Below are 27,916 nucleotides of genomic sequence, written 5' to 3'. Positions count from 1 at the left end.
CTGTGGTCAGGTGGAAGCCCTGGGCTCTTTCCTCTGGGTGCTTAGTGTCTCTTCTTAGGTATCACTATATTTGAAGCCAAAATCAAGTTTGGAGAGCAGATTCTATGAATTAGATGAGGGCTGGAGCCAATAAGATCCATGTTCCTGAGTGCCCCTTGTAGTACCAGCTGACTTATCAAAACTGTCAATTGGTTCAACTGAGTTGAAGGTATTACTAGTAGCTTGTAGATTTATTTTCCCTTGGGAGGGAGATAACAGAGAAAGGAGAAAACGGGTTTCTCTGCTGTATAAATTGAGACTTACTTCAGGAACCTTGCAGGGATGATGCTGACTTAATAAATTCTGATTTGTATTGTTAATACATGTTACAGCTTTACAAACTGAAGTGTGTGCACATGAATATTTCCAGTAAAAAAGTTTAACTCATGTAAAGCTGTTACCTTAAGTAGGAAATACAAAATTGGTTGATAGTGCTAATGGAAAACCACCCAAGAATGATGAAATATGTCGTTAATATCCATGAAGAGATGAGGTTTCGTTTGCACCTTCTGGTATCTGGATACCATCTGGTATCGTGTTCATATAGAGATAATACTGGTTGTTTCAGTAGTGAGAACTTACTATCTGAAATACAAAGTGTGCAAGTAATGCTCAGGATAATGGAAAGGCAGTTTCTAAAGAACTTTGTGCTAGTCTTAATACTTGAAAAACCAAGCATGTACTCAAGAGTTGTAACTGTCCTGTGCAATGACTTCTGAGTAATATGTGTTGTTGTTGTGGAAATTTCTTCTGACTGCTGAAACCTTGAGTGTGAAATGCAGTAGTCATCACAGTAGTCATCACAGAAACAACTCCTTAAAATTAATGTGATTAGTACATTACTAACTGCACAGATCTTCTACTTTGCTGACTGTACAGTATCCAGGCATGTGGTTATTACATTTGTCATCACAGACATTTTATAGCATCCTGTACATCGTGCAGTTGTGTCATATCATAGTTGCTAAGTGTGTTATTGAACAAGGATTTTTTTTTAAACAGAGGAAGATGTAAGATTGTATTTGAAATACTAATCTTCATTTGTTCAGACTGTAAGAATTGTGTAAATTCAAATCATCAAAGCTGTTTTCATTGTTACAGTGTTACATTGTTACAATTTTAAAAAAGTTTTTAGATGTTATTGACAAGCAATATTAAGACATTACAGTGACAGTGTAATGTCATTTTTTTAACTAAGGAAATTAATATTGTATGTGAAAAAAAGATTTAATATATTGAAGGCACAATGGAAATACAGCTATAATCCTGTAAGTATTTCCATCATTACTCATGTATCTAATCCCTAAAGTTTTCTATTGTGTTAGTTTAATACACATTGCTAGACAAAATGTGAGTAAATTGTGGGGATTACTGGAGAGAACAGAGTTAATCTAACCTGGTTTTAATTGTATATAATTTAAATATTGATGTCATTAAGTTACATAGTTGAAGATTCTTAATGTTGCCTGTATGCTCTTCTAAGTAGGAGGCTCAGGGGACTCAAGATTTTATAATTCATTCTTCTTAGCTTGTGTAGTTAACTACATTTACCTGCATTTCACTTGCATTTAAAGTGGAATGAGTCAAAATATTAGCAGTTTTGTTCTATATTAACACTGTGTTTCTTTTTTTTTTAGTATGTTTAAATCAGCAAGTTTATATGTTGTCGTGTTTTTAAAAATGCTGATTCGGTTGTCTGTAAAATGTAGTGTAGCACAAGGAACAGCTGTTCTGTTGGGGAATGAGTGAGGCTTTTTCAGTTGTCTGCAAGGTCCGTGTATGCAGAAGGGCTCAGGTGTAGGGCAGGACTTTTGTCTTCGTGTAGATTTGTCACATATTCCTTTGTAATTTGAATTTAGTTCAGGTAATTCTGTCTAGCTTTGTTTCTCTCTGAAGCTATACTTACTTGGCTGGTTTAAGGACTGCAGTTTGAGGGATGTCTGATTTGGGGCAGTACAAGTGGGTTTATTCCTGTGCAAATGGTGCTGTTCATTGAGGTTAATTATCCATAAGGCTCTGACTTAGGAAGCTACTAGAATAGCTGTTAACTATGAATAATTTAGCACAGCATCATATTGCATGCCATTTAAGAAGGCCTCTGCCTGTGAATCCTTATATCTTGTTGAAATCTACTCAATAGTATGAAGGTTGCTGCTTGCACTGATATTTTGTTGTACTCTCTTCATTCTGTTTTAAGATTTGTCATTTTACAAAGGCCATGTGAATATTTCATGGTGGCAAGTAATTACCTGTGCAAGAGTAGGTATAGTTTGTTTTCGCAAAGCTGAAGTATTGAATATAGTTTTCAGTGTTAAATTGTCTTTAAAATTTATTTTATATCTTGGACTGGCATAATGCAGTTAGCATTTTCTTCACTGAGATTTATGTAGTTGAGACAATTCACATCTTAAAATATACTTTTAGGCAATACTTCATTGTGGGGAGATAGGCTTGCAAGCAAGAGTGCAAGATTTCAGTGCTTTCTACAAATCGCCTTAGTTGCTCATACATCTGGCTAGAGCAGACTGTGTCATATTACAGAGGCTTTTTCAGGAGAAAAACTGCAAATACAGAACTTTGAAGCAGTTCCAAAGGCAGATAAATTAACTGTATGCCTTTAGGAGACTTGATCATTGTAACTTAGTACGGGATGTGTTTTTTAAAAATGCTAAAATATAGTGTTTTGTCATTATCATAAACTAGATTTTTCACAAGAACACCCCAAAATATAAGGTAAGAGCTTAGTAAAGGAAGTAGCAGCTTTGGAAAGCAACCGTTTAGAAAGGGTCCTTGTGTATTTTCACCCCTTTTAAAAGTCCCTTCTAAAAATGTCATTGGAAGCACATTATTGTCCTTGTCTTGTGCATTGTCAGGCAGAGAGGCAAGTGACCGTTAGCAGTGGCACCTGATGGACAGAAGATTGGCCACAGTATGTGTTCACAGCGTTTGTTAGTCTTTATGGGCCTGTGCACTAGGGTGTTCTATTACAGCTGTACGTATCTTAACTCATCTTTAGGAATGTTTTGTAGGATGTGACCAACCTGGTTTGGAAAACAGAACTTTTTTTTTTTTTGAATGAAATTTCCTGTAATATTTGTGATGCTGTTAGAAGTTGACAGGGTGATGTACAGTTGTTCCTTGGTGCCTGCTTCAGCGATTAAAGATAAAATAGCCTTTTATCTTTTTGTGCTCCTTCACAGGGTAGTAAGTAATTTAGGTCTCCCTTAACGATTGGTGGTTAAATGTTAAGATCTTACTAGATGTGTTTATTTCTCTTCAAAGGCAGGGGTTCAGATCAGTCCCTTTGAACAGGCACTCTTTGAGCTGTACATTATGGGTCTCTTTTAATAAACTCTCAAATACTTCTGCAGTTTACTACTGATTCAACTGATACTTTGATGGAAATGCAGCATTGTTTACAGGTGGAAAGAACTCATTATGTTGCTTAGCCCTGGTGTAAAATTAAGGTTGGTTATTTTCAAATTGGGAGCTTGAAATTAAATGGAAAATTAGTGGGACTTTACTTGCTCCTGAGATTTTTGATCTGTGTTTTAGTTGTCATCTTTCTACAATTGCTTTTTATGTTGAAATAAACTATATTTATAGACAGCCATGAAATGTTGAATTGCCATTTTTCCTGCTTCAAGTGATAAAAGGTGCCTGTGTTCTATGTGTGGCATGCGCTCATGCTTTTCTGGTATTTGTGGTATGCTGGTATTCTTCAGATTCTGACTTGTCTGAAATCTGATGATGATTTCAGTTACTATAAATCATTAATGATATATTCTATCTGCGGATAGCTGTTGCTGGGCTTGTCTGAATCGCAAATATAGGTTGCGGACCTCCTCCTTTGGAAAAAGGAGTGGACCTCCTGTTGCTGAGGTCCTGGCTTTTTTTTTTTTTTAACATATTATTTTTTTATTCATGCTGTGTGCAAGAACAAGCTATCCTCCAAACCTAGGAGTGTGGGAGGAACCAGGCTCTAAAGTTATATTCTGCCTTTTATGTTGGCATTTAAAATAAACTTTAACTGACACATTTCAACAGCAACAGGGAAAAGTGTTGCAAGTTACAAAATACAGTGTAGCTGATGGAGTGCCATTGTTTTGATACAATCCCTAACCAGAACTTTATTAAAGATGTTGTATTTATTGTTTCTTACTTAGCTTTTACCAAGTGGTGATTTTATGCAATGGCATCAAGCCACAGTTCTTCACCAGTGCCTCAGTCAAACAGCAGTGATGCTTTCTTCAAAAAAGAAATGGACACCACCAAACGCTTTCGACCTGTGCAGTCACTGCCTGATGTGTGTCCCAAGGAACCTACAGGTAACGTCGGTCTCAAGGAGAGTGAAAATGCAGTTAAATTTGCTAACGCATTTACAATTGTTCAGTCAAATTTTCTCATATACTGCCTGTAGTGTACTAAGCCATGGTCTTATTTCAAAGTGTGCTGTAATTCTACTTTATACCACCCTTTGTAGCAATGAGAGAGTCTTCCCGTTTGCAGCTTGTTTTGACATGTCCACATTATAGCTAGAATCTTGTTTGTGTGATTTCACAGTATGGCTATGATCTGTAGTACAGACAAGAAGAGAGTATATTCTGTCAGAGCCTGTAAAAATCCTGTCCAGTGTGCTTGGAGTCCAGCTGCATCACTTCTGTGAAACACCCCAGCCCTCTTACTGTGGGAAATGAGACCAAGACCTGTCTCTAGCACTATCGTAAAACCAGGTTTTTGTCACAATTGTAGCTGCTGTGGTATACTAAAACTTAGTTTATAACGGGGTAGCTGGGGTAGGATCGTAAGAATTATGAAATATAATGCTAACATTTCAGCTGTCATTCTGATAGAGTTCAGATTATTGAAAATAGTTTGTGGTTGGATTTTTTTTCTCTTCAGTACAAGCTAAGGATGTTGAGCTTAATAAATTTTTAATGAGTATGAATACAGCACTGTGTTCAAGACTTGTATTAACCAATCTGGTAGAAGAAATGCAAGTTGAAGTGTTGCAGAAGGAGAATATTATGGGTCTTTTGCATTTTTAGTTGTGAAAATATAGTTTGCTTAAGAACTTCATTTTAGCAAAAAATACAACTTTGTTTCTCACCTTAACAAACTGTCTTGTCTTTTGTGCTGCAGGCGATTCCAGTAATTTATGTGACAGCCCATCTCTAGTTGCGGATCAGCACAGATGGACTATTTATCATTCCAAAGTCAATCTCCCAGCAGCACTAAATGATCCTAGGTTAGCAAAAAGGGAATCTGATTTCTTTACAAAAACATGGGGAGTGGACTTTGTGGACACTGAAGTCACGCCTTCATTCTACCTCCCACAGATCACCAAGGAACATTTTGCATTATACCAACAGGAAATCACTCCGGTAAGAACCCAAAATTAGCTACACATAGTACTAGGGTCCAGAAGGAGGTTTGAGATCCTTCTGTTTAGAGATTGTCCCTGCTAGTAGTCCGTCAAACAGTTAGCTGATGATTAATTTACTCTTCAGTGCTTGTTGAGTCTTCATTAAGTATTTCTTGTTTTATAATCTCAGTATTCGTATTATGGAAAATGCTGTCTAAATTCTTTCTAGGCAGTTTTTGTTGTGTTGTTTGGTTTGGTTCGTTTGTCTGTTTGTTTAATTTGTATATCTGAATACTGACCTCTGTGCCGAGGCTTACAGTTCATATTTATTAATTCTGATTATGAATTCTTTTTCTGTAAGGATTATTTGATTGGACTCTACAGCGCAACATAGCATTTTCAGACCTTTGGATCAAACATAAAACATGACTATGTGCTGCAAGGGTTGGAGAGGTTTTTTTAAGAGTCTCTGGTGTAAACATTTATATATGAACCTCTTAAAACTATGAATACGCCTATTATCTCAATGGCTTCTTTTGTAACAGGAAAATTTAAGCTACATCTAAGGACACCAGGGCCAGTAGGAGACTTCTACAAACTCTTAAAATGCAGGTGTCATGAAGTATGTAGTATTCTTTTTTTTTAACTGAAAGAACATGTAGAAGTCTCCCACTGTTTTCTGCTTCCTTGATTTGTAACTTTATAATTTTTTTTGCTTTTACAGGATTGGCTGCAGGAAGTGTTACTTGTTTAAATCATAGTTAAACTGTGTGAAAAGGAATTGTCTGTAACTGAACTGTTGCCATTAGTTCACACATTCAACAGCTAATACGTTTAAGAACTCATCTGTTAACATTAGTGTGTAATGCAGTGACTGCTAAATTTTGGGATGAGAGAACGGACCCATGATCTAGCTTCTAGCGGAGATCTAGCTGTTATAATATTGGTGTTCTTTAGAAATGTAATTTCTTACCACTATGGTCTCTTTGTTGCTTACACCTGTAATTAAAAAAAATAAAATTTGAAGCTCAGCATGACAAAGCGAGATGTGTGGTTTCAGCAAGGTACTCATTAGTAAGATGTGGAAGCAATTTCTACTTTGGTCTGATTTAATTTAGCAATGAAAAAGCATTCATTGCGTGTTAGTGCAATTTCAAGATTAGACAGCAAATAAATGTTTGGATACGTAATTGCAATTGATCTATGGTTATATCTCATTATGTAGACAAGTTATTACACCTCTTCAGTAACTTTTGTGTTAATTTTCTCTTGAGATATAAAGATGCAGAAGAAACAACATATTGGCTACAAGTTGAAATTTTTGGTACCTTTTACCTGGACAAACATCATCTGAGCTTTTAAGAGGAAAAAAATACTATTGTGAACTTGTCAGAATTATTTGACCTAACAGAGTTACGTTTCACTGAAAATGTTCTCAGTGTACTGATTCAAAGAAAAGTGTGCATTTTTTTAAGCCTCAGAATAATTCTTTAATATATTTTCTCTTTTACAGAGAGAGAAGGTTCATGAAAGATGCAAGAATGTTTGTACTCCTAAAGATACCTTTGACAGGACACTATTACACACGCACGGTACAGTCATAGCCTTCCTTTAGTCATTAAAAAGTAGTTTATTTTTTGCATCAGTATATTATAGCATTCAATAATTAATACTACGATACACCGATCATCTCCTTTACTTGCTGGAGTGCTCCATGTGCAATAACAGCTGCTGCTGCTTTCTTTGTAACAATAATTGAAATGGTTGACCAGAAGTATGCATGACCACTGCTAATATTTTATAGGTCAAAATGCTTGTGATACCTGCTTTCAAACTTTCCTTGGCCTGATTGCATTCATGGCAGGTCATTATGTCTCCAGCAGTATTTTCTTTAACTTCCTTTTATTTAAGATCCATTGAAACTGTTGCATCAAATTTTTAGCAGCTGTTGACTTTGAGATGAAGAATGACGATGGTGGGCTCTGTCTTCTTTACACTCTATCGTCAGATATTTAAAACCATTGATAAGATACTCCATGAGCTTTTCCAGGCTGAACACTCATCTCCCTCGGACTCTTCTCATAGTAAAAATGCCCTCATCTCTTAACCATCTTTGTGGCCCTTCACTGGGCTTGTTCCAGTACATCTAGGTCTGTCTTGTACTGGGGAGCTTGGAACTGGCCACACTGTTCCAGATGTCTCACTAGTGATGAATGGAGAGGGAGATTACCTTCCCTCAACACGCTGACAATGCTCTGCCTAATGCAGGCCAGGGTGCTTTGCCGCAAGAATGCACTGCTGGCTCGTGGTCAGTTCGTTGTCTGCCAGGACCACAGGCCCCTCTCTGCAGGGATGCTTTCCAGCCTTTAGACACCTGCAGTGTTCTGGTGCCTGAGGTTATTAATCTCTAGGGGCAGGACTTTGCATTTTTCTATGTTGAACTGCATGAAGTTTTGCTCTGACCAGTTCTCTGCTTAGTATTTCTCTGATTACTGTTAGCAAAGACTACTTGGCAAACTTCTTTTGGTGTTCCCAGCTGTAGCAAGGCTGAATTTTGAGATTTTTAAGGAAGCAGTTCAGCTAATACGGAAGTGGACAAAGGAAGACGAGATGCAAAATGAAAAGATAAGCAAAAGGAAAAGAAACGCTCATAACCTGGAACAAACTTTTAATACTTAATCTATTTTAATGTATTTTCACAAAAATATTGGCACAAAAGTGTTCATTTACCAATCACTGTTTGATCAGACTTGTCTGTATCAATGCCCACAGGTAATGCAGCAAGAAGTATTCAATAGTTTACTCCTTCTGATCAGGTTCTTTCAATCGCTTTTCATCCTTCTTCTTTGTGCAAAAGGAAGCCCTTCTATAGCGTTTCTTTGTACTTGGTGTTATTTTGGAATAGCTGTTCATGAATGAGTCCGTTGGTGGCACTTATTGCAAAATGAAAGTTCCTTCTTCAGGCTTAGCTTAATCCATTTTGAAAGACGCTTTTGTTTTCTAAAAAGATAAAATCACTATGTCACCAAAACAAGTTAGCTTCTTGGGTAGATGGACATTTCCTAGTAGAAGCATCGTTTGGTAAGCTGAAGCTCTGTGTTTACTGTGGTTTATTTTGTTAGTGTTGCTTGTCTAACTCTACCCCATATGACTTGGCCTTTCACTTTCATAAGAGCTGTTCTGTCCAAAGACTGAGGACAGCAGGATGATTCCTAGGTTGCCTTTTTATTTCAATACAAATGAAGTAACAAGCAAATAAAATAAGAAGCAAGGATGTAGAAGTGTGGGAGATAACGCTGATGAAGCATTTAACCTGTTTGTGAGGGATGAGTAGATTGTCCAGCTAAGGGCTTGTTGTTTTGAAATTCCTCACCTTTTTTGGCCTCAAGTGTGCACCTTCCTTCATGATGCACACTAAGTTAATGAGTAGGGAATGAAAATGGGATTTAAGGTGAACCTTAGAAGTCTGATTTTGCTTTTTCTTCAAGTTCTGCTGGAGTGCAACAATGCATCTCTTTTCCCAGCTCAACTGTATCGTCCTCTGCAGTTGTCAGGTCAGCTTACTTCATGGAAAGGGCTACTTCTGTGCTACTTGCTCAGCATGCCTGGGACTGTCCTCAGTCCTCATTCATCCTTCTTGCCAGCCTTTGTGCCTCCAGGTGTTGTGCAGACGTGGTTGTATGGACATCTTCAATCTGGAACATTAAAATTGGTGTGATGTTAGAGGGACATTTTAATGGCCGTTGCCAGCTGCTTGAACAGCATATTAAGGAATGTGAAGAATTAAGTAGATTGCTCTGTATCACTGACATTTTCACTGTCAAAGCAGACAAGTGTGAGCACCTTTGAGTACTCTAAGCATGAAACGTAAGCCACAAAGAACAACAGGGTTTCAAAGAATCAGAATATTTCAGGTTGGACAGGACTTCAGAAGGTCTTTACTGAAACTGCCATCTCAAAGCCAGTTCAGCTGTGAGGTCAGGCCAAGCTGTTTAGAGCTTTATCCAATTGGGCCTTTAAAAACTTTTAAGAATGGAAAGTATCTAGCCTCTCTGGGCAGCCTGCTCCAGTGCTTCGATGTCCTCATAGTGAAAAAGGTTTCCCTTGTGTTCAATCAGAATCCTTCATTTTAATTTATAACCACTGTTCCCTGTCTGTCCCTGGTGAGGAACCTGGCATCATTGTCTTGGAAAGTTCCTCGTAGTGTTTAACAGTGTTCAAGGTAATTGTTTTCCATTGTTTGCTCATGAATGACTACTTGTATTTTGTTTAATTTTAGATAAATCCAGGACAGATCTGGAACAAGTCCCTAAGGTATGGTTCCTGTGCACTCAAAGCTTTTATAAGGATTTCTCACATGTAGTCTTGAATATATGAATGTACTGTCTTCTTTGCAAAAATTTTGTCCAAGCTAATTACTTGAGTGGATTCTCAAGAGGGTCTGCAGTGCTCAGAATTTACAAAACCTAAGAACAATGTTTTTCTTTCTTCTTATTGTTTCCTGTGGTCTTGAATTTTCTCTTTCTTAAAGTAGAATACAAATGCCATTATTTTTTTTCATCTTTACTAGTTAAAACCTCAGAGCTGACAAAATTAACCACTCTGTGCTGAAAGAGGAAAGGGAGACTGAAGAGTTTGATATAAACTTGAATATTGCATAGTGTACAATTTAACAGTAGGTTTAACTCCTTGAACAAAGCCCTCTTGCAGATATGCTTGCAGCATATATGATGTGGTTTCTTTGTGACAGGTTGACAAAAGACACAACTCCAGATTCCATTTTAGTCTGAATATTTTTTCCTAGGTACATTAAGAAGTCAGAGTGTTAATATGGGTCAGCATCTCTATGCCAGTCGTGTAGGCTGTTACTTGAATAGCTGCAATGTTTAAAGTCCAGGAAAAAGAACGTTTGAGTGTGGTGTGATGCTATAGTCTCTGTTGAACCTTTTTAAACTACACTTCATAAATACAGGGAAAAGGGTACTAATGTCTGCCTGGAAGCTCAAGGTTTGTATGAGTTTTGTCAGGTAAAAATAATGTTATCAGAGAGTTTTAGATTGATGGCTCTATGAGATGTGTAGAGTTAATGTTACATGTTACTCACTCTTTCTGTGACCAGCATGTTTGCTGCACTGTGCTAAATGAGATCAGCTTGAGGCTCTGTTCCCTGCCCAGTAGCACTCACTGCACTCTGACAGCTGCCTGGATCCCCAGTCTGGTAGAAGCTGTGGCCCCAGAAATGAACATATAAGCCCCTGCTATTGAAGAACATTTGCTCTGATCCTTTAGAGGACCCACCTGTGGTTTAATGCTGCCTACATTTTCATGCTCAGGGTGTTCAGATCATCTTGGATGCCTGATAACCTAGGTAATTTTGGAGCTGCGAATTCCACTTTTAGGAAGTTAAGACTCTGTCAGATGACAAAAACATTTAAGGCGTAAAGTAGATTGGTTACAGGGTCTGGAATGAATGTGTTTGCCTGGATAAATGAAAATTTGGGTTTTGAAAAATCAACAAATAAGGTCTCTGTTAGCTTCATGAAACAGGAGATGTGTTAAACTGGGGAGGAAAATGTAGAGGTGTGAGAGGTGCATTTATTTCTTTGTTTTTCTGTTTCAGATTTTTATGAAGCCAGATTTTGCCTTGGAAGATTCCTTAACATTTAATGCCGTTTTGCCGTGGTCTCATTTTAGTACTGCTGGTGGAAAAGGAAATCGTGATGCAGCTTCCTCTAAGTTACTTCAAGAAAAGGTATGATTTTGATACGAAACATCATTATCCGTTGCAGCTGTTACTTCCTACAAAGAAACTCCACTGCTGCTGTTCTCTACTGTTTGTTGAGACATCGCTATTGTGGGCTTTATCTCTCATTTTACATCAGTCTGCACATTGTTAATAGTCAATGCAAGAAGCATCTTACTGAAAGAGAACTTTTTTCCTTGCTAAATAAATCTATCAAATCATGTCAAAAAAATGACAGAGTCATTTCTGTAGTACAAATAGCTGTAAAATGCCTGTAGAAAATCTACATAATTTTGGAGTCTGTTTTTTAACTTTTAATTTTCCCTTCTGTTTAACCTACTAAAGCTTCTAGGAATTAGGGGGAGGGAAACAAAACCAAACAAACAAAAATGGGGGAAAAAAAAAAGTAGCGAGGTGAGGAATTTAAAACGTTTAAGAAAAAAATAACATGAGATCTTCTGGATGATGTTTCTGAATTTCCAGTGGTTAGTCTTCCTCCTCTTCCTCCAGATCAGGAGGAAGAGACAGACTCTGCTGGAGGATAATTTGATCCTTCTTTGGGTTGTCCTCCACATCTAAAGTTGAAGGAATACTTCTTTGGAGTTTCTTGTGACACTTACTGTCTGAAGGTGAAAAAGCAGTGTCTGGCATATGCTTTAAACTCGTGAAGTGAGCCCGGCAGCAGCAGGATGGACAATCAACATGGACTTTGAACAAGGGAGACCCAGAGCACTCTGATGCAGTGGATTGAAAATAAGCCTTTGGATAGCTGTGAGCCACAGTTCTGTTGCCTCCGAAGCCACATGCCTGATAAACAAATTATTATATTGCTTCCTGGTGCTGAAATGGGCCCAAATTTGTTATTTTACTTTAAGACTGAACTGCACAAGGTTTACATTTACCATGTGTAAATAGGCACCCTGCTGCCATAATTATCCTTACCTCCAGTCACTGTTTTACAACAGAATTTGGAAAACTGTGCCTTAAGCACACATGTTTAGGCTCTTACTGCTTTTGCACTGCTGCTGACCTACTTGAACAATTTTCCCCTGACAGTTTTTTCTTCCTTACCTCCTCCTATGTCTCAACCTACATTGGAACTGTAAGCTCTTTGAGGCAGGTACTATAATTTTGTTCTGTTCTTCTACCTCACTTTGCATAATGGGGCATCTGGTTGGTAAAATCACATAAAGAAATGATCGTAGTAGCCTTTTCTCTGATCCCAGTGTCACAGTCTGTCTCAGGTTTTCCTGCGGGCCAGGTGTGTCACAGCTCGTTGGCAGAGGATGTTTTGATTAAACATATTACAAAAAAGACGAGTTTGCATATTGTATAAATCTCCAGTGTTAAATACATGCAGGTTGAAAACAACTATAAGAAGGAAATATTCCCCAGCTGATTTTGTTTCCATCTTTGGATGGGCCTCTTGAAATTCAGCATGAGGTTTGAGTGCTCGGTGCCCCTTAGCAACCAGGTTGTCTGAGTATTAACATTCAGCTGAGTATCCTAATGCCTCAGTCCTATGAGTTTGCATATTCAGCATAAGCCAGAGCACAGCTTTTGCAGCTCAAATAATAAGGCCAGTCCAGTGGCCTGGTAACTGTTCAACACAGAGAATTTAAATTTCAGGTTCTAAACATGTAGGAGTACTCTGGGAATCCTACAGTGTCAGCACACAAGAAATACATTTAATAGGAACTCCAGCTGGTTGGCAAAAAACAACTGCAGCTGGTGATATCCTGAGGATTTTTCTACAGAGGAGGTGCTGCAGCCTTTTCAATGAATAGAGGCAATCCAAAGCCACATCATCAAGTGTAGTTAGGCTGCATCTTCAGCAACTGCAGTGACCCAAAGTACGTAGCATATATGCATGAATATACTGTTCTTACTTGCAAGCCAGTATCTAGAGCTGTCTCCTGGTTAATGGCCATATTTAACAAGGCCAGCGTGCAACCATGTGGTACAAAAGCTTTTCTACCTTGTCATTTTCAAGCAGGAGAGGCATCTACTCAGCTGTATCAAAGTGATTTTGAGTTAATTTAAAAACAAATTATCAAACCATGAAGGGTAGTTATTTGCTTGCTAATCTGACAAAGGGTTTTAATTTTTATTAGCAAAATTTCCTCGTGATACAAAAAGACAAATACCTTGAAAGTGGATTTGCATGATGCTAAGCTTTCCCAGTCATAACAACACTGTTTTTCTTCCTCCATCTTCTTTCTAGCTGAGCCATTATCTGGACATTGTGGAAGTCAATATTGCTCATCAGATTTCTCTGCGCTCAGAAGCATTTTTTCATGCAATGACCTCCCAGCATGAGTTGCAGGACTACCTCAGGAAAACCTCCCAGGCTGTAAAATTACTTAGAGAAAAAATTTCCAAAATTGATAAAGTAATGTGTGAAGGATCACTTCGGGTTTTAAGACTGTCACTCACCAGAAATAACTGTATAAAAGCATACAATAAACTGAAGTTAATGGCTACCGTACACCAAACACAGCCCACAGTACAGTTGCTGCTATCTACGTCTGAGTTTGTTGGAGCTTTGGACTTAATAGCAACAACACAAGAGGTGTTACAGCAAGAGCTTCAAGGCATTCACAGTTTCCGGTAGGTAACCATCTAGGAAACTAATAAATGCAAAAAGAGCTAGAATGTGTTTAGCGTAAGATGTTGGCTGAAGGTGTTTGTTTTACCTTTGTTTGTTCATTCTTGGAGGACATAGTACAAAAGGTACAAAATGTAAATGTTGGCATAAGCAGTGTGACTAATGCGTATACCAGAGATAGATGTTTTTGTGGTGGTGTGGTTTGGTTGGTTTTTTTTTGGGGGGGGTGGGGGGGGAGGATTGGTTGGGGTTTTTTTTGCTTGTAGTTGTTGTTGTAGCCCACAGCTGAGAGTTGGTTTCCAGGTGGTGATCTGCAGTCCTCATGCATGTGGCACAGTTCTTGCTACACAGCTCCACTCCAGGCCTCTGTCTTTAGCTACTGACCTGTGTTTGTGGTGTTACAGGAATATGCGTGGACCATGTGTTGAATAGGTCAGCCTCCAGCCTGTGCTTGTGCTGGAAGAAGCTTAGCAAGCAAAAGCTTATGCAGAGCTATCAAAGTGTGGTCTGAGGTTGATGACTGGTCAGATGGGACTTGTTCAGCACTGTCTGCTCTTGTGGAGAGCTGTATTTACAGTGGCCAGGGGGTGCCTCCTCTTGCTCTGTCTGACTGACTCCACTAGATACAGGCCTCCAACAAGACTCCATCCCATTGACCACAACTCTGGCTTCTTTCCTTCAGCCAGTTCACAGTCCACCTCACTACCTGATCGTCCAGACTGCACTTCCTCAGTTTCGCTGTGAGGATGCTGTGGGAGACTGTGTCAAATGCTTTACTGAAATCAAGATGTTTGTTACAGTGACGGGAATTACTGAGTCCAGGGTCCTGTGCTGGCTGCTTCTGTAAACAGTGGATGCTTAGAGCTCCACTTGGGAGATGTCTCTGGACCAGGCAAGGTCCTCTGTGATATGCAAGAGAATTAATACAGTAGAATCCTTTTCGCTGATGTAAAGTAGGCTTTCATAGCCATCATATACAGTTTAAAAGTGTGGTATGCAAAGCTGCCATTGTTGTATGATGCTAACAGGAGTATGTTAAATCAGCTCTGAGGCTTGCATCAACCTGTTGTGGAGTTGTATACTGAGTTATATATGTAAGTTGATGCTGCTTTTGTTTGCTTGTTTGTTTTGATAAAGGTTATGTGGTTCCTGCAACCTGGTGGTTCCCAGCTTGCATCATAAAAATACGGTTGTTGCTCAGTAATTGTAAAATGAATATTCAGAACTTTATATGGTTGCTACTCTCGTGTGTCTGTTCTGATGAGCTTCTCTTCTAAAACCGCTTCTCGCTGGTTTGGAAAAAGACTCAAATTTTATGTAGAAGAGAACTCAGAAAAAGTCTTTTAAAAAATGGCTTTTTACATTAAAAACTTAGAGAGCTAATAAACCATTGGGAAGAAGGTTTTTAGAAGCTGTTAGTCTTTCTTTTAACTTAGATTTTCCACCTTCAGGCACCTCAGCACAGTTTCTTTCCTCTTTATTGTTTCTGTTCTCAGCCACTTGATTATGGTACACAGCCCTTGTCTGAGTCACATTCATATTTACCTTGATGTAGTGAGTGTACTTCTGCAACCCCGTGACAGCATCAGAATTAGTTGCGTTTTGTGATCGAGTAACCTACGTACTATATCAGCAGAGTGCAATTGTGTTGTCGTCGTGATTGGTATACATGATGTCCCAGGAATGTGCCATTATTTTAAAATTACAGTCAGATGTGGAATATATTTGCATGTAAATAGTCATGTTGTCTGTAAAAAGTGATTTCTTGAATTATGCTTTATTGGTTGGTTTGGTAGAGTTAAAAATAGTGATGGAAGTGGGAAATGTTCCCTCTGCTTTGGATATTGAAGCTTCAGAAAGGTGAGTTAAATGCAGCTTAAGTCGTCACCCCATCAGAGATGTAAGTGCAGCTGAGGAACCCAGCATAGTTGTTCCAAAGTCTCACAGTGGCCTGCATGTATAGCGTGTCTGGAGAAATAACATGCAATTCAAAGATAAATATCTTGATAAAACTTTTCAGTAGAATGTTGTGGTTTTAAAAATAAATCAAATTTTAAAAATTTAAATTGATGCCATACACAAATACTCCATCTTTTTCCAAGAAATATCAGTTGAATGTTTTTGCTCTGGTTTAGGCAAGAATGACGCAATTTTCAATAGAGTTAAATACCTGATTTATTTTAAGAAGGGAGTAACTTCTAAATCAGTATCTCTTTTTTTCTAAACAAATAGTATCTCTTTTTCCTAAATAATTTGTATCTTATTCTTAAAAAAATCTTGTTGCTTTAGTGTTGTGCATGACAGCTTGTAGAATTTGCTTGTGAACTGACAGCTTTAAATTGAGTCATGTCATAGAATCATTCAATATAAAGCAGTAAGAGAACTACTCACATCATCCATATACAATAACTTTTCTCTTCTTGTCATGCTGTACACAGAAAAAATGTCATTTGATTCTAGCTCTAGCAAAAAATGAAAGCACCTTAATCGTGCTTTGAGATAATAAATTGATGTCTTTAATCTAGGTTAAATATCCCCAGTGATTATATGTATCAGTCATAACTGTGTGGTTATTGCTTGCTAGTACTATAGGATAGAGTTAAAGTTTTAGATCTCTTTAACCTTTTCAAGTTCATCTTTATAGTTACACAAAAAAATACTTAATGTGTTAACTAAGTCACAGATCTATACTGCCAATTTTTACATTGTTTTCACAATCCTTGTTGGGGTGATGGAGATACAGTAATTTTTTTCTTGCACAGGCGTGCTGGCATGCCTCAAACACCTGGAAAAAATAGTTCTCATCTGTGTATTTTAAAAGAGGTTTTTACCCTACACTCATAATTTTACATAGCAGAATTATAGTATTCAGTCATTGAAAGGACCTGATGTGTGACTGGTACCTCTTAAGAGACCATTGCCAAGGTGTTTTGCTGGAGTACCAATGAAGGTTTGAGTTATTCTGGCGTGTTTCAGGGTGCAGTCGTTTTTATTGTTGTTAGGGGCTAGAACATCTTCAGCAAAGTGGTGGTAGTGAGTGCTGGGAGCTCTTGTTGGATGTTTCCACACGTGAGGTTTGAGAAGGCAGGTTACCTTGTGTTTCAGGGTAGTTAAGCACAGTTACAGAAATAAGTTACCAAAGAGTATCTTTGTGCTTGCCTTTGTAAGAGCCTTTGTCTTGTGGGTATTAGTCCTGCAGTTAAGTTTTGCAACTCCAGTCAGTACATTGCAAATAATAATCTTTAGTTGTTTTCTGTTGGGTTTGTTTTGAAATGTCCATGATGCAACTGGCTTGGATTTTCTAGAAGCCCTTTTTGCTTAAATTAAATGTCCAGTTTGTCCATTCCAGCCAATTCTTGACCAACAATTTCAAAAGCAGGCACATCTGTGGTCATCTTAAAAATAAAGAAAATTAATGTGTTTAACTCAGCTGGTCCAGTTGCACCAATGCTAAATTAAAACCAATGAGCCATGTAGGTTCATTCTCTCCATTTTGTATATGGGTTTATTTAAAATATCGCAGCTCCTGTTAATTCTTATTGGCAAGGTGTCTTTTTCTTTAAAAAAAAAAAAAAAAGAGTCTGATTTTTACACATACTTGGTGCTGTCAGTGGAAGTTGGAAAGCCTGAAGTGTTTGACATCTTTGAAGTTCCTACTTTTACTCTGGTAAAAGTTTCTCTAGTGGCACAGCTTTTAAAGACTGGTTGACATTTCTGATGTGAAAAACTTTCTTGTGGTTTTGTGTGACAACAGTCTGCAAAATATGGTTTAAAATCTGCAATACATGGAAAAAAAATATTTTTAGTTTAGAATAGCATAGAAATAGCAAATTTGAAAACTATTGTGTGTTCTCTGAAAGCCATCCTGTCACATAAAGCTAGTATTGTGTCTCAGTCATGGGAATTGAATCTGTGACCACATTAAAAGCTCCATTGTTTGAAGTGGAGGAACTTGTGGACTGATGAGCTGAGGACCTGGACAAGCAAAAGAAGTATTCCTTCTTTTTAACACCTGTATACTGACAAGCACCAAGTGTTCTTGGCTCTGGTTCACTTCTTTGGGAAGAGAAGGTACTTGGCACCTTCTGAAGTGGGGGTAAAAGAGCCCTACATCCAGTTTTTACCCTCCATCAATATTCAAGTCCAAGTGTTTTGCTTCAAGGTGATGGTGCCTCTGAACAAGGCATGATTTCAGCTGCTCTAACAAGTGGAAGATTTGAGGCCCCATTAAGCCAGCGTTGATTGCATGGAAATTACCTGCTGGGTGGTTATTTTCTTTAACTGTGAACTAATGATTCGTTTTCAGGTTGATTATTTAGCTCATATCTCAATGGCTGTTTTTCTTAGGCATCTTGGCTCACAGCTTTGTGAACTGGAAAAGCTGATAGATAAAATGATGATTGCAGAATTTTCAACTTATGCTCGCAATGATTTAAATAGACCCTTAGAAGATGATTGCCAAATTCTAGAAGAGGTATGTCTATTATTGAAATAAACTGCCTGATGAATATGTTTGAATCTTTAACGTACTTAATTAGCATCGACTAATTCACTCAGGTCCCTAAGCAACATTATCATTTTATTCATTTTATACTATTTCTCTTTTTGTCTAGACTTCCCCCACCCCCTGGCCTTTTTTTGAGTTTGATAAAATTAAATAATTGTAACTAAACTCATGGAACTGCAATCCAGCCTTACTTATTTTTTTTCAAAATAGTAAGTTCTTCTTTTTTCTGATTAAATGTATACTGAGTTCACTTCATGACTTCAATGTGTAAGTGGAGAAGAACATGGGCTGTTATCTACTTGACTGTAAAATTCAGTTTTGCAGGGAAAGCTGATATTTGCACGTCGCTCTCATTCTGTCTCCCTGTGCATGTGTGGGTGTTTACATCAAGCATATGGTTGCCCTGAATATGTGCTTCATTTGCAGTATATACTCCTCATTGCTTTCAAGATCATAAACATCTGAAAATTAGGCTATTATGATTGCTTTCTAGCCAGGAGAAGATTTTTCTGGATTTTGCCTGTACAATTCTTGAGTAATTGCTAGACCCTATTAACTGTTTAGTCTTGTTTCATCCACGGGTTTCATGAAATTTTATGAATGTCAGTAGCACTTAAATCTTCCCATTTCTGCCCTATAGTTTCTTCACACCCCCATGCTGCCACCTGATAGATTATTACTTGTGCTGGTGCAATTGTATTTAGTGTCGTGCTTGCTCAGGGTAAGGAAACTCTTTAGTCTGTAGAAATATTCGTGTTTTTAAGCACAATTGAATGAGCACAACTGAGGAACCAGGCATGAAAGAGGCTGGGAGGGACTCCGTGAGTGGTCATTGCTACGGGGAGCTTTGCATAGTTAAAGCGTGACAGTAGTCTCGAAGTGCTTTGCTGATTAAAATACTGTTCACCATGTATTAGATACACAAACTTTCTTACTGCTGTGCAATTTCTTTAAATTCTTTCTTGTCCTCCACTTTGATATTTTAGTGTGTTTTATTTTTAATTTTTTTTTTCTTGATAGGAGAGACTTGTATCACTAGTATTTGGACTTCTAAAACAAAGAAAGCTAAATTTTTATGAAATATATGGAGATGAAATGATTGTTACTGCAAAGAACATCATTAAACAGGTAAGCCAAACACTTCTAACATAACTGACAAGGTTGCTTCAACCCCTTACAAACTATTTTGAAAGCAGTTAAGAACAGCTCTGATGAAGTTTTTTAGTGGCTCTTGGTGTCTTGTTCAGAGCAGCTGGTCTTGCAGACCCTAAGGACTTCCTGAAGCACAGAGGTCTGTTTGCAGAAAAGACCTGGAAGGAGTATGTAGCATTAGTACAGCAGATCACAGCTTTCTCTGTGCAATTACTGTAATTACCAAGGTCGGAAAACATCCTTGTCTTTTTCAAAGAGAGCAAGGTAAAGTAATGAAGATGGTAGAAGCGCTTGCCTGTAAAAATTATTTGAAAAATGAACCCTTGTCCACATTGGTGGTGTTATTTGAAAAGATATCCTACCCTAAATGGCAAACCAAAAATCTTTGTAGATAAAATGAGCTAAAACCAACAGATAAACCAAGTCTAGATGACTTCTTTGGGAAAAAATGCATGGAATATTTTGGCTAGAAACATGATGACTTTTGTTTGCAAACAGAAACTCTAGACTGAACTTCTGAGTGTGTGTTTGGTACTTTTAATTTTACTCATCTTTTTTGTTTGCATACATATGTGAGAATATTGTGCAAGGGGTATTTTTCCTTCCCTAAAGCTATGTGATTATTTCAAGAGTCACATTCCAATGTGTTATGAGCCACCTCTGATTTGTATCTCAAAGGCTGGGAATCAGGTGGCAAGTTTGCCAGCAGAAGACGACAGTTTCTCCTGTCCTTGTGGTACAGCATGTGCTGGGAACCCAGCTTTTACAAGTCTGGAGGAGGAGCAAGATATTGATGATGATTATTATTATCATTAATTATTGTTAGGATTTTGTTTTAAGCCAGATTGGCTCCCCCAGTCCACTTCACATTGCAGCACCCTGGTTCTGTTGATCCAGTTGTGCAGGGTGGGTTTAAATAAACACAGTCTGATGTTGCTAGTAAATATTGTGGCAGAATTAGAAGACAGACAGTGATGCGTGGAACTGCAGCAGCACTCTTGTAAGAACTTAGCAATTGTGTGAGCTTTCTTACTTGACCCAAACACAGTTTAAATCAGGTTAAGTGCTTCTCCCCCGAGCTGCTTGTTCTCTCCCCACCTGAAAGCGATGGGTCATTGTCCTGATCCCTGAACGACTGGCAGAGGATGGGAGTGAGCACTACTTTCTAGTCATGCTGTATTACTCTAAGCCAGGAGAAACAAGAGCATACAGCTATGTGCAGCTGCTCTGGGCCTTCACATAAGGTGTAACACACATACACACACCCCCCAAAAAAAGAAAAAATAAAAGAAAAAAGGCATGAATACATAACACCAGGATAAAAATCTTCATCTGCTTGTCAGTCTCCAGGCTTTTCACTTGCCTGTGTTGGCAGTCATGAGGAGACATTTTTTCCCTTAAATTCTCTGTTTAGTTGGAAAATAGGCAAGTAATGCTCCCTGTTTTCCTGCTTGTTCTTGATCATGAAGTGCTTTTTCCGTTCTGCTGGGAGTATTTGCCTTTATGTTGGATTCTTCAGGCATCACCTCTGCTCGGTAATAGACAAGATTCAATCAACTTCCAGTGTGATTTTCTGTTGAATGGGGAAAACAGGCAGGATCATAGTATTTCTGTGTGGTGTGAGCAACATTGTTTGCATTGTGGCCTGTTATCTCAACTCTTAGAAATATTTTTTCCTTATTAAAGGAAACTGTTTCCTTCCCACATCTCAAATGTGCTTCCTGCTCAATTGTGTTGCTGGTCAGTTTTAGTCAGGACATTAGTAGTTGCCAGGCAGGTGAAAGAGCAGAGGTTTGTACACACGGGACACACTGTGTAGTTCAAGAACAAGGATCTACTTTCAAGATGCTTCTGTACTGATCACTGTTACTCAAAATGCAGGTAAGATCCATGTAGCTTGAGATGGTGGCTGTCAGTCACCATTTGGATTGTACATATTTGCTTAAAGGCAAGATGAGTTTGTTCACTGCTGACTCATTTGATCAGGTATTGATTGACATTTGGGAGAAAACTGCGATTTTAGTCTAAATTGATTTGATTTGTATCTAGAGTAATGTGAAATGACATCACTGAACAAATTGCTGTAAAGCAATAGATATATTTGGAATGAAAATCAGTTGTTCTGGAGACCTGAAGAAACTGGCTAGTTTTGTATGTACCAGTTGAAAAGCAAATGTCCTTTGAGGAAAGGCCACACCATAGCAATAAAGGTGTGGAAAAGTCTCTGGACAGAGGCAGGTTGGTGCCCTGGAGGTGAAGAGGAGGACAGACAAACAGCAAATACCATGTCTGCTAGGAGAGCAGTTGAAACTGGGTCTGCCTTCACACCTGAAAAGATAGGATGTGTGTGTGCTTCCACACTGCCCTGCAGCTCTTCATTCCAGTTTAGGTTAGATCCCAGGTCCTGTATTTGAAGCTGAAAAAGGTTGTCAACCAGCATCTTACAAAGTCAGTCGCTTTGGAAGGGGGAAGAATATGGATTCTATTCTTAAGTACGTGACCTGAGAGGCAATTTTGACACAATGCTTAGCATCCATCCTCAGAAAAGCAGTTCCCTTTGAAGTGGAGCCCATGTGCCTTCAGAGCTTAGTACACAGTTGGGAATGTTTTGATCATCTGTATTTTGCAAACAGATGTTTGGAGGGTTGGATTTGGGGGTTTCTTTTGGGCTTTTGTTTGTTTGTAGAGAAACAAGTTGTTAAATGCTACAAATACGTGTTTTCTTTATTTTCCTTTTTTAACTTAAGGATTGTGTGTGTTATGAAACTTGGCAGCAGTTAGAAGGAAGCTAAGATCTTGTTTTGTTTTGTTTTTTCCCCTTTAAATTTGACAGTGTGTGGTTAATACGGTATCGCAGATAGAAGAAATAGATACAGAAGTGGTTGTTAAGTAAGTATACAGTCAGATTTTTTTTGGTGGTGGTGGGTGGGCATAAGAGATGGATGGTTTTTAGCATAGATAAATTTATCATTCTAATTTTTGCTTAAATTTCCCTATAATTAAGGGTTATCCCTCTCTCTCACCTTAAGCTTCTGCTCCTGTCTGCCTCTGTCAGAATATTGTATATTTCCTTTCTTTTTCAGATTTTAAGGTTACCTTAAATTAAACTTACATTTAAAATAAATACTGAAATTCTGTAATTTTATGCATCTTATTGCATGAAGTATAAACTACTGTATTTAGGCATATATTTTTTTTAACTACATGAAGGCATTCCCTGTTGTTGTAGTCTGGGATTTTGTATTAAAATGTGTCAGTAATTTCAGTACGTCCCCTGTGGATGAGAATAGGAGCTATCCAGAGAGGAGACCAGACAACTTCAGACCCAACAAGTGGGTAGGCAGGAACCTCACAAAGCAAAATGACAAGTTCTGTGTCTTGGAAGAAGCAGCTCTTTACAAGAGGAGAGGCAGGAGCTGGGCTGGCTTCAGAGCAGCTTTGCAGGGCAGGACTTGGGTGTCCTGGTGGAGAACTGGTTGTCCATGGATCAGCAACGTGTCTTTGCAGTCGCAGCCTGAGCCATGTTCATATAGCCAGCAGGTTGAGGAACAAGACAGACATTGAGATCCAGAAGAGGTCACTGGGTTGGGTGAGGGCTGAAGTGGGGAATGTAGGAGGAGCAGCCAAGGGACCTGGGTCCCCCTCCAGCCTGGAGAGGGGAGAACTGCCCGCAGCTACCCCATGGGAAGGTTGCAGCAGAGCTGTAGACAGAGCCAGGCTCCTCTCAGAGGTGTGCAGGGAAAGGATGAGAGCGAATAGGCACAAGGTGAAATGCTAGTGGAATCTTAGGAAAAATATGTTCCCTGTGAGGATGACCAAACACTGGAACAGAGGCCCATAGAAGCTGTGTGACCTCTGCCATGGGACACAGTCAAGCCTTGCCTGGTCAGGGCCCAGCAGAATTTTATCTGTTTGGACCTGCATTGAGCAGGAGTTGGACAAGGCACATCCAGAGGTCCAAGCTCCAGAGGCCCCCGCCAGCTTCTGTGTTTCTGTAGCTCTGTGGTTCATTTGGCTCAGCAAAAGGTTACCACAATGTAAAAAAAACAGACCTGCTGATAAAGCATAGTGAGTGGCAAAATCTACCTGGCATTTATACCCAGATTGGGAAAGACTGGGCACAGGGTCATTTTTAAACACTGGATATTTGGTCACCATTCTCCAGTGTTTACTATTCTGCAAACGGGTCCTAACTGTGTATTACAGAGTTTAACTTTTGTTCTGTGACTGACTTTTCTGTCCTTTGCCGCAACCAGCTAACTTGCATTTTAACAGCAGAAGTGATCTTATTGCAATGCAACAAAATAGGCTTAATAACATGGCTTTTGTAACACTTGCAAAATATTTTCATTTAATTTTTTCTGTAATTTTTTTTTACACATGATTTCTGAAACTGTTATTAACCCCCCTCCCTCATTGGCAACACATACTTATCCCAAGGAAAATAACATTATGCCCTGGAAAAAACTATAAAACTAAATGGTAAATGTGAGGCTTTCATTTTTTTTTAATATTATCTATTTTTATATACCTCTTTCCCCATTCTACTTGCGTACATTTTGGTCATCATGACTGTTGTCCAGGTGATGTCTGTTGTTCTGCCAGATAAGTCTACACAGTTTTCCTTATATTTACCATTCAATTTAAAGCATTTTTATGTGCCAGTAGACATCATAGCCAGTAAACATTTGCTGTTTACTGAACACTGCTCTTTTTTTAGGCTTGCAGACCAGATGAGGATGATGAATTTTCCTCAGTGGTTTGATTTACTGAAGAATATTTTTTCTAAGTTTACCATCTTCCTCAAGAGAATAAAGGTAAGACATTAATTTACCAAGAGCTTCACATAGTTCAGAGATGAAATGGAATGAAGTTACTTTCCATTTGAAGTCTTAAGGTGTTTGTTTTGCTTATAGAGTTTAAACATTTGATTGAAAGAAGGATATGTGATTATTGGCATCCAGGGCAAAAATGATTAGTGCTAACAAAGAGAGCATTGGAAAAGAGATAATACCTCTTGTTGCATGATTACATCCATTTCAGGCTGCTAGGGATTAGGACAGAACTTTTGTATGTGTTAGATTGCTCCAAATGAGGTTTCTTTCACCATTCTCAGAAACATCTGATATTGGTTACCATCAAAGATGAGTGGGTCTGTCTCTGAATGCTAATTATACAATAGAAAATAAAGCCAGGATTTAGTTTTATTTCATGGGTAAAAGAAAATGTTTCTCTTGCAAGCTTGTGGCACAGAGTTTTGTTGTTTTTTGTAATAAAAGTTATATTTGATTCCAGGCAACGTTAAATAGTATCCGTAGCGTGGTTTTCTTGGTTCTAGACAAGAACCAAAAAACCAGAGACCTGGAGGACACCTTACAAAAGAACTCTGCTAAAGACAGTACGGTGGACACAGAAGTGGCTTACCTGACTCACGAAGGCATGTTTATAAGCGATGCATTTGGTGAAGGGGACCTCCCATCTGTCACAGCTGACACTACCTCTCAAAGAAACACTTCGCCAAACAGTGAGCCCTGTAGCAGCGATTCAGTCTCTGAACCAGAGTGCACTACGGATTCCTCATCCAGCAAAGAGCAAACATCGTCTTCTGTTACTCCTGGGGGAGTAGAGATGATGTGAGTAAAATGTGCTGCCCGTCTGCACTTTGCAACATGTCAGAAACAAGGTGTTAGGTGCAGGTGATTGTTTCTGACGATACAGTACAAAAATTACTTTGGAAGAATGTGCTTTTCTACATAAGTGAAGGGGAATGGCTCTCTACCGCTGCCCCTAGATACTGCCATCAGACTGTACTGTCCCCAGCTCGTCTTGGTTTCATTTGACTCGCTTTGACGTGTGTGTAGTGTTGTGGGTACTGATTATGTGACTTCTTACAGAAAAGGGCCCCTTCTCCATCTCTTCAGCTTTTGTAGAGAGAGGAGAGATGCAAGTCTCGCTTACGTGAAAGACTGGTCATTTTGTCATGCCTTTAGCTGGCAGAGGCATCTCTGTTCTCCATGCATGTCCCCTACAGCTGTTTTTTTCTGTATTTTTTTAAGGTGGTTTCATGGAACACACCTGGATAGATTCTAGAGAAAAATCTATTGCTCATTGTCAACTCTGTGACTTGCATGAGCAAATAAATTTATCTCAGTGTGTTGGTAACATAGGCACTGCTGCCCTGTGGTGCTCCACACTCGGCTTGTAACCTTTTTGGCAAACTTTTGTGCATACCTTATTCATGGGTGCAATTCAGAGCTACCTTTGTAAAAGAGAACCAGGCATGATGTGTGTGGGACTTGGGCACAAGCCATTTCAAAAGCCAGCAGGTCTGGATACAGAGTTTTATGAAGCAAAATTGAAATAGCACTTGTTGCCCTGCTGAAAGATGGAAGATAGCAAAGTGGCCTGATCGCTCTAGAGGATTGGTACTCATGTCTCCGTGCTTTTGTGTTTGAGCAACTGTCAGTTTTGATAGGCACCTGCCCCCTTCAAATCCCGATACTGGCCAAAGAAGATAGATATAAAATAAATATGCTACACGTAAAACAAATTCAGGTCTATGTATGTCCAAACATCTGTTGTACGCTGGAAGAGAAATGCAATGTGAAGAGGAGTCCAGGGAGGTTACAGTGAGGAGCAGAGAAGAAGGGGGTTGGATTCAGACTGGTCTGCAGCATTTTGCCAAGTTGGCTAAAAATACACCACACAGCTAGTGCTCTGGAGCAATAAAGTTGTTTCCGAGGCTGGTTGCATAATTTTGTTCTAAAATGAACTTGCTTCATCCCTCTTCTGCTTTCCTTTGCACCTCTGCTCTGTGTTTGGAGCAGGCTAATAAAATTACAGTGTTACAGCAATATTAGTCCAGTTGCTGCTCTGTAGCATCCGGTGTTTTCTCTCTCCTTTCATACTGTCAGTATGCTCCTTTTGAGCAGCCACGCTGGACCAGAAGATTGTTATCTTAACTAATTACAGGAATGGCAGAACTGTGCTATGCAGTAGCCTCTAAACAGTGACAAATCACAGAAAGTTTTTAAAAAAGGACCAGCTTAGGAACCTGAAGTCTAGAGAGCTACTAGAATGACAGTCTATAGAACAAGGTGGTGAGGAGTGCAGATCACTTACGCTAGGCCTTACACTTGCACTGGAAGAAAAATGTTGTTTTATCTGTCACCTCTTGTGATGCTCAAGTGTTACGGGAGCTGAGTAAATTTTAGCTCTATAAATGTTAATAATATTTGTTGTATTAGTAATGGCCATATCATGTTTACTCTTAAGCCATTAATGGCAATCAGAATGTGAATTTGAAACAAAATATAAGGATGTGCAGTTGTGCGTTTTTTTGTTAGCGGGACTGACATGACATTGACAGCAGCTTAGGAGATGCCATCTGTACAAAGTGACTTTGGTTGTTAACTGAGTGCATTTGACAGTTGCTGCAAGGCTCTTTCCTTCTTCAATCTGTGAGCAGAAATGCTTTTTTATATGCATATATATATATGTATAAATTTATGCTCAACCAACTGGTTCTGTCATTCGTAGGATCAGCGATGACATGAAGCTGACTGACCTGGAACTGGTCAGGCTGGCAAACAATATTCAAGAGTTGCTTTATAATGCCTCTGATATCTGCCACGATCGTTCAGTCAAGTTCCTTATGGCAAGAGCAAAGGTAAGGTGCTTGGGTCAGACTGCTCTTGGTATCTCATCCTTAATGAGGATTTACTCCAAGTTACTGATTTAATGAGTGAGACTTCTGAACCGGCATTCTCAACTGAAATTAAGTAACTCTTCCTGCTGCCACGGCCACTTGATGTTAATTAATGCCCACAGCACACAGGCATTAACATATCATGTCATTTTTAAAGCAATGTGGGTTTCTGCTACCTTTTTTTTTTTTTTAATACCCCTTTTTAATATTTTGACTTGCTGTCTTTGGAGATCCATGCAGAGAATATGTATCTATGACAAGATAGCTGCTTGCACTGCAATATGCCTTCTCTGTCCCATGCAGGGTTAAATAATGTGCTTCTTAAAATACTAGAAGCCCTCAGACATGCTGGCTGATTATTTCTTTACATCTCTGAATTTTTGTGGTGTTATGTCGTCTTACAGTGGTTTTCCTTTCATATAGGATGGCTTCCTAGAGAAGCTGAATTCCACTGAGTTTGTTGCTCTTTCTCGCTTGATGGAAGGCTTTATCTTGGATACTGAGCAGATCTGTGGCCGCAAAAGTATGTCCTTGCGAGGAGCACTTCAGAGTCAAGCCAATAGATTTGTGAACAGATTCCATGAGGAGAGGAAGACAAAACTAAGGTATCTCTGGGTAGAAAACCTTCATGTTGTTACATGAATAATTTTATCAATTATAAGCCAGGCAAACACGTTCTGTTGCCTAGAACACTAGTAAGCCAGTTGTACTTAAGAGCAGGGGGTAAAAAAAGCTGTATTAAAACCCATTGTTTTAAATTGGTTTAGATGTTTACTGTTTCTGTAAGTTAATTT

The 27,916-nt window shown here is 38.8% G+C and overlaps 1 protein-coding gene across 4 annotated transcripts in view; it reads left to right on the top strand.

Annotated features, from left to right (window-relative positions):
* The window catches only part of VPS54 (VPS54 subunit of GARP complex), a 51,385-nt gene that overhangs the window by 5,684 nt on the left and 17,785 nt on the right, over nucleotides 1-27,916 (top strand). For all 4 annotated transcript variants that reach the window (XM_065059241.1, XM_065059243.1, XM_065059242.1 and 1 more), the window contains 13 exons: nucleotides 4,206-4,367; nucleotides 5,182-5,423; nucleotides 6,918-6,996; nucleotides 9,684-9,718; nucleotides 11,025-11,156; nucleotides 13,372-13,757; nucleotides 18,103-18,229; nucleotides 19,283-19,390; nucleotides 22,248-22,303; nucleotides 24,135-24,231; nucleotides 24,710-25,047; nucleotides 26,954-27,083; nucleotides 27,546-27,727. In XM_065059241.1, the coding sequence (XP_064915313.1) occupies nucleotides 4,232-4,367; nucleotides 5,182-5,423; nucleotides 6,918-6,996; nucleotides 9,684-9,718; nucleotides 11,025-11,156; nucleotides 13,372-13,757; nucleotides 18,103-18,229; nucleotides 19,283-19,390; nucleotides 22,248-22,303; nucleotides 24,135-24,231; nucleotides 24,710-25,047; nucleotides 26,954-27,083; nucleotides 27,546-27,727 (2,048 nt within the window). In that variant the 5' untranslated portion in view covers nucleotides 4,206-4,231. The remainder of the gene's footprint in view (nucleotides 1-4,205; nucleotides 4,368-5,181; nucleotides 5,424-6,917; nucleotides 6,997-9,683; nucleotides 9,719-11,024; nucleotides 11,157-13,371; nucleotides 13,758-18,102; nucleotides 18,230-19,282; nucleotides 19,391-22,247; nucleotides 22,304-24,134; nucleotides 24,232-24,709; nucleotides 25,048-26,953; nucleotides 27,084-27,545; nucleotides 27,728-27,916) is intronic.

This window comes from Columba livia, chromosome 3 (genome assembly GCF_036013475.1).
Source record: "Columba livia isolate bColLiv1 breed racing homer chromosome 3, bColLiv1.pat.W.v2, whole genome shotgun sequence".
NCBI lineage: Eukaryota > Metazoa > Chordata > Aves > Columbiformes > Columbidae > Columba > Columba livia.
The sequence above is the reverse complement of the archived record's forward strand: the minus strand, read 5'-3'. Positions and strand labels throughout refer to the sequence as shown.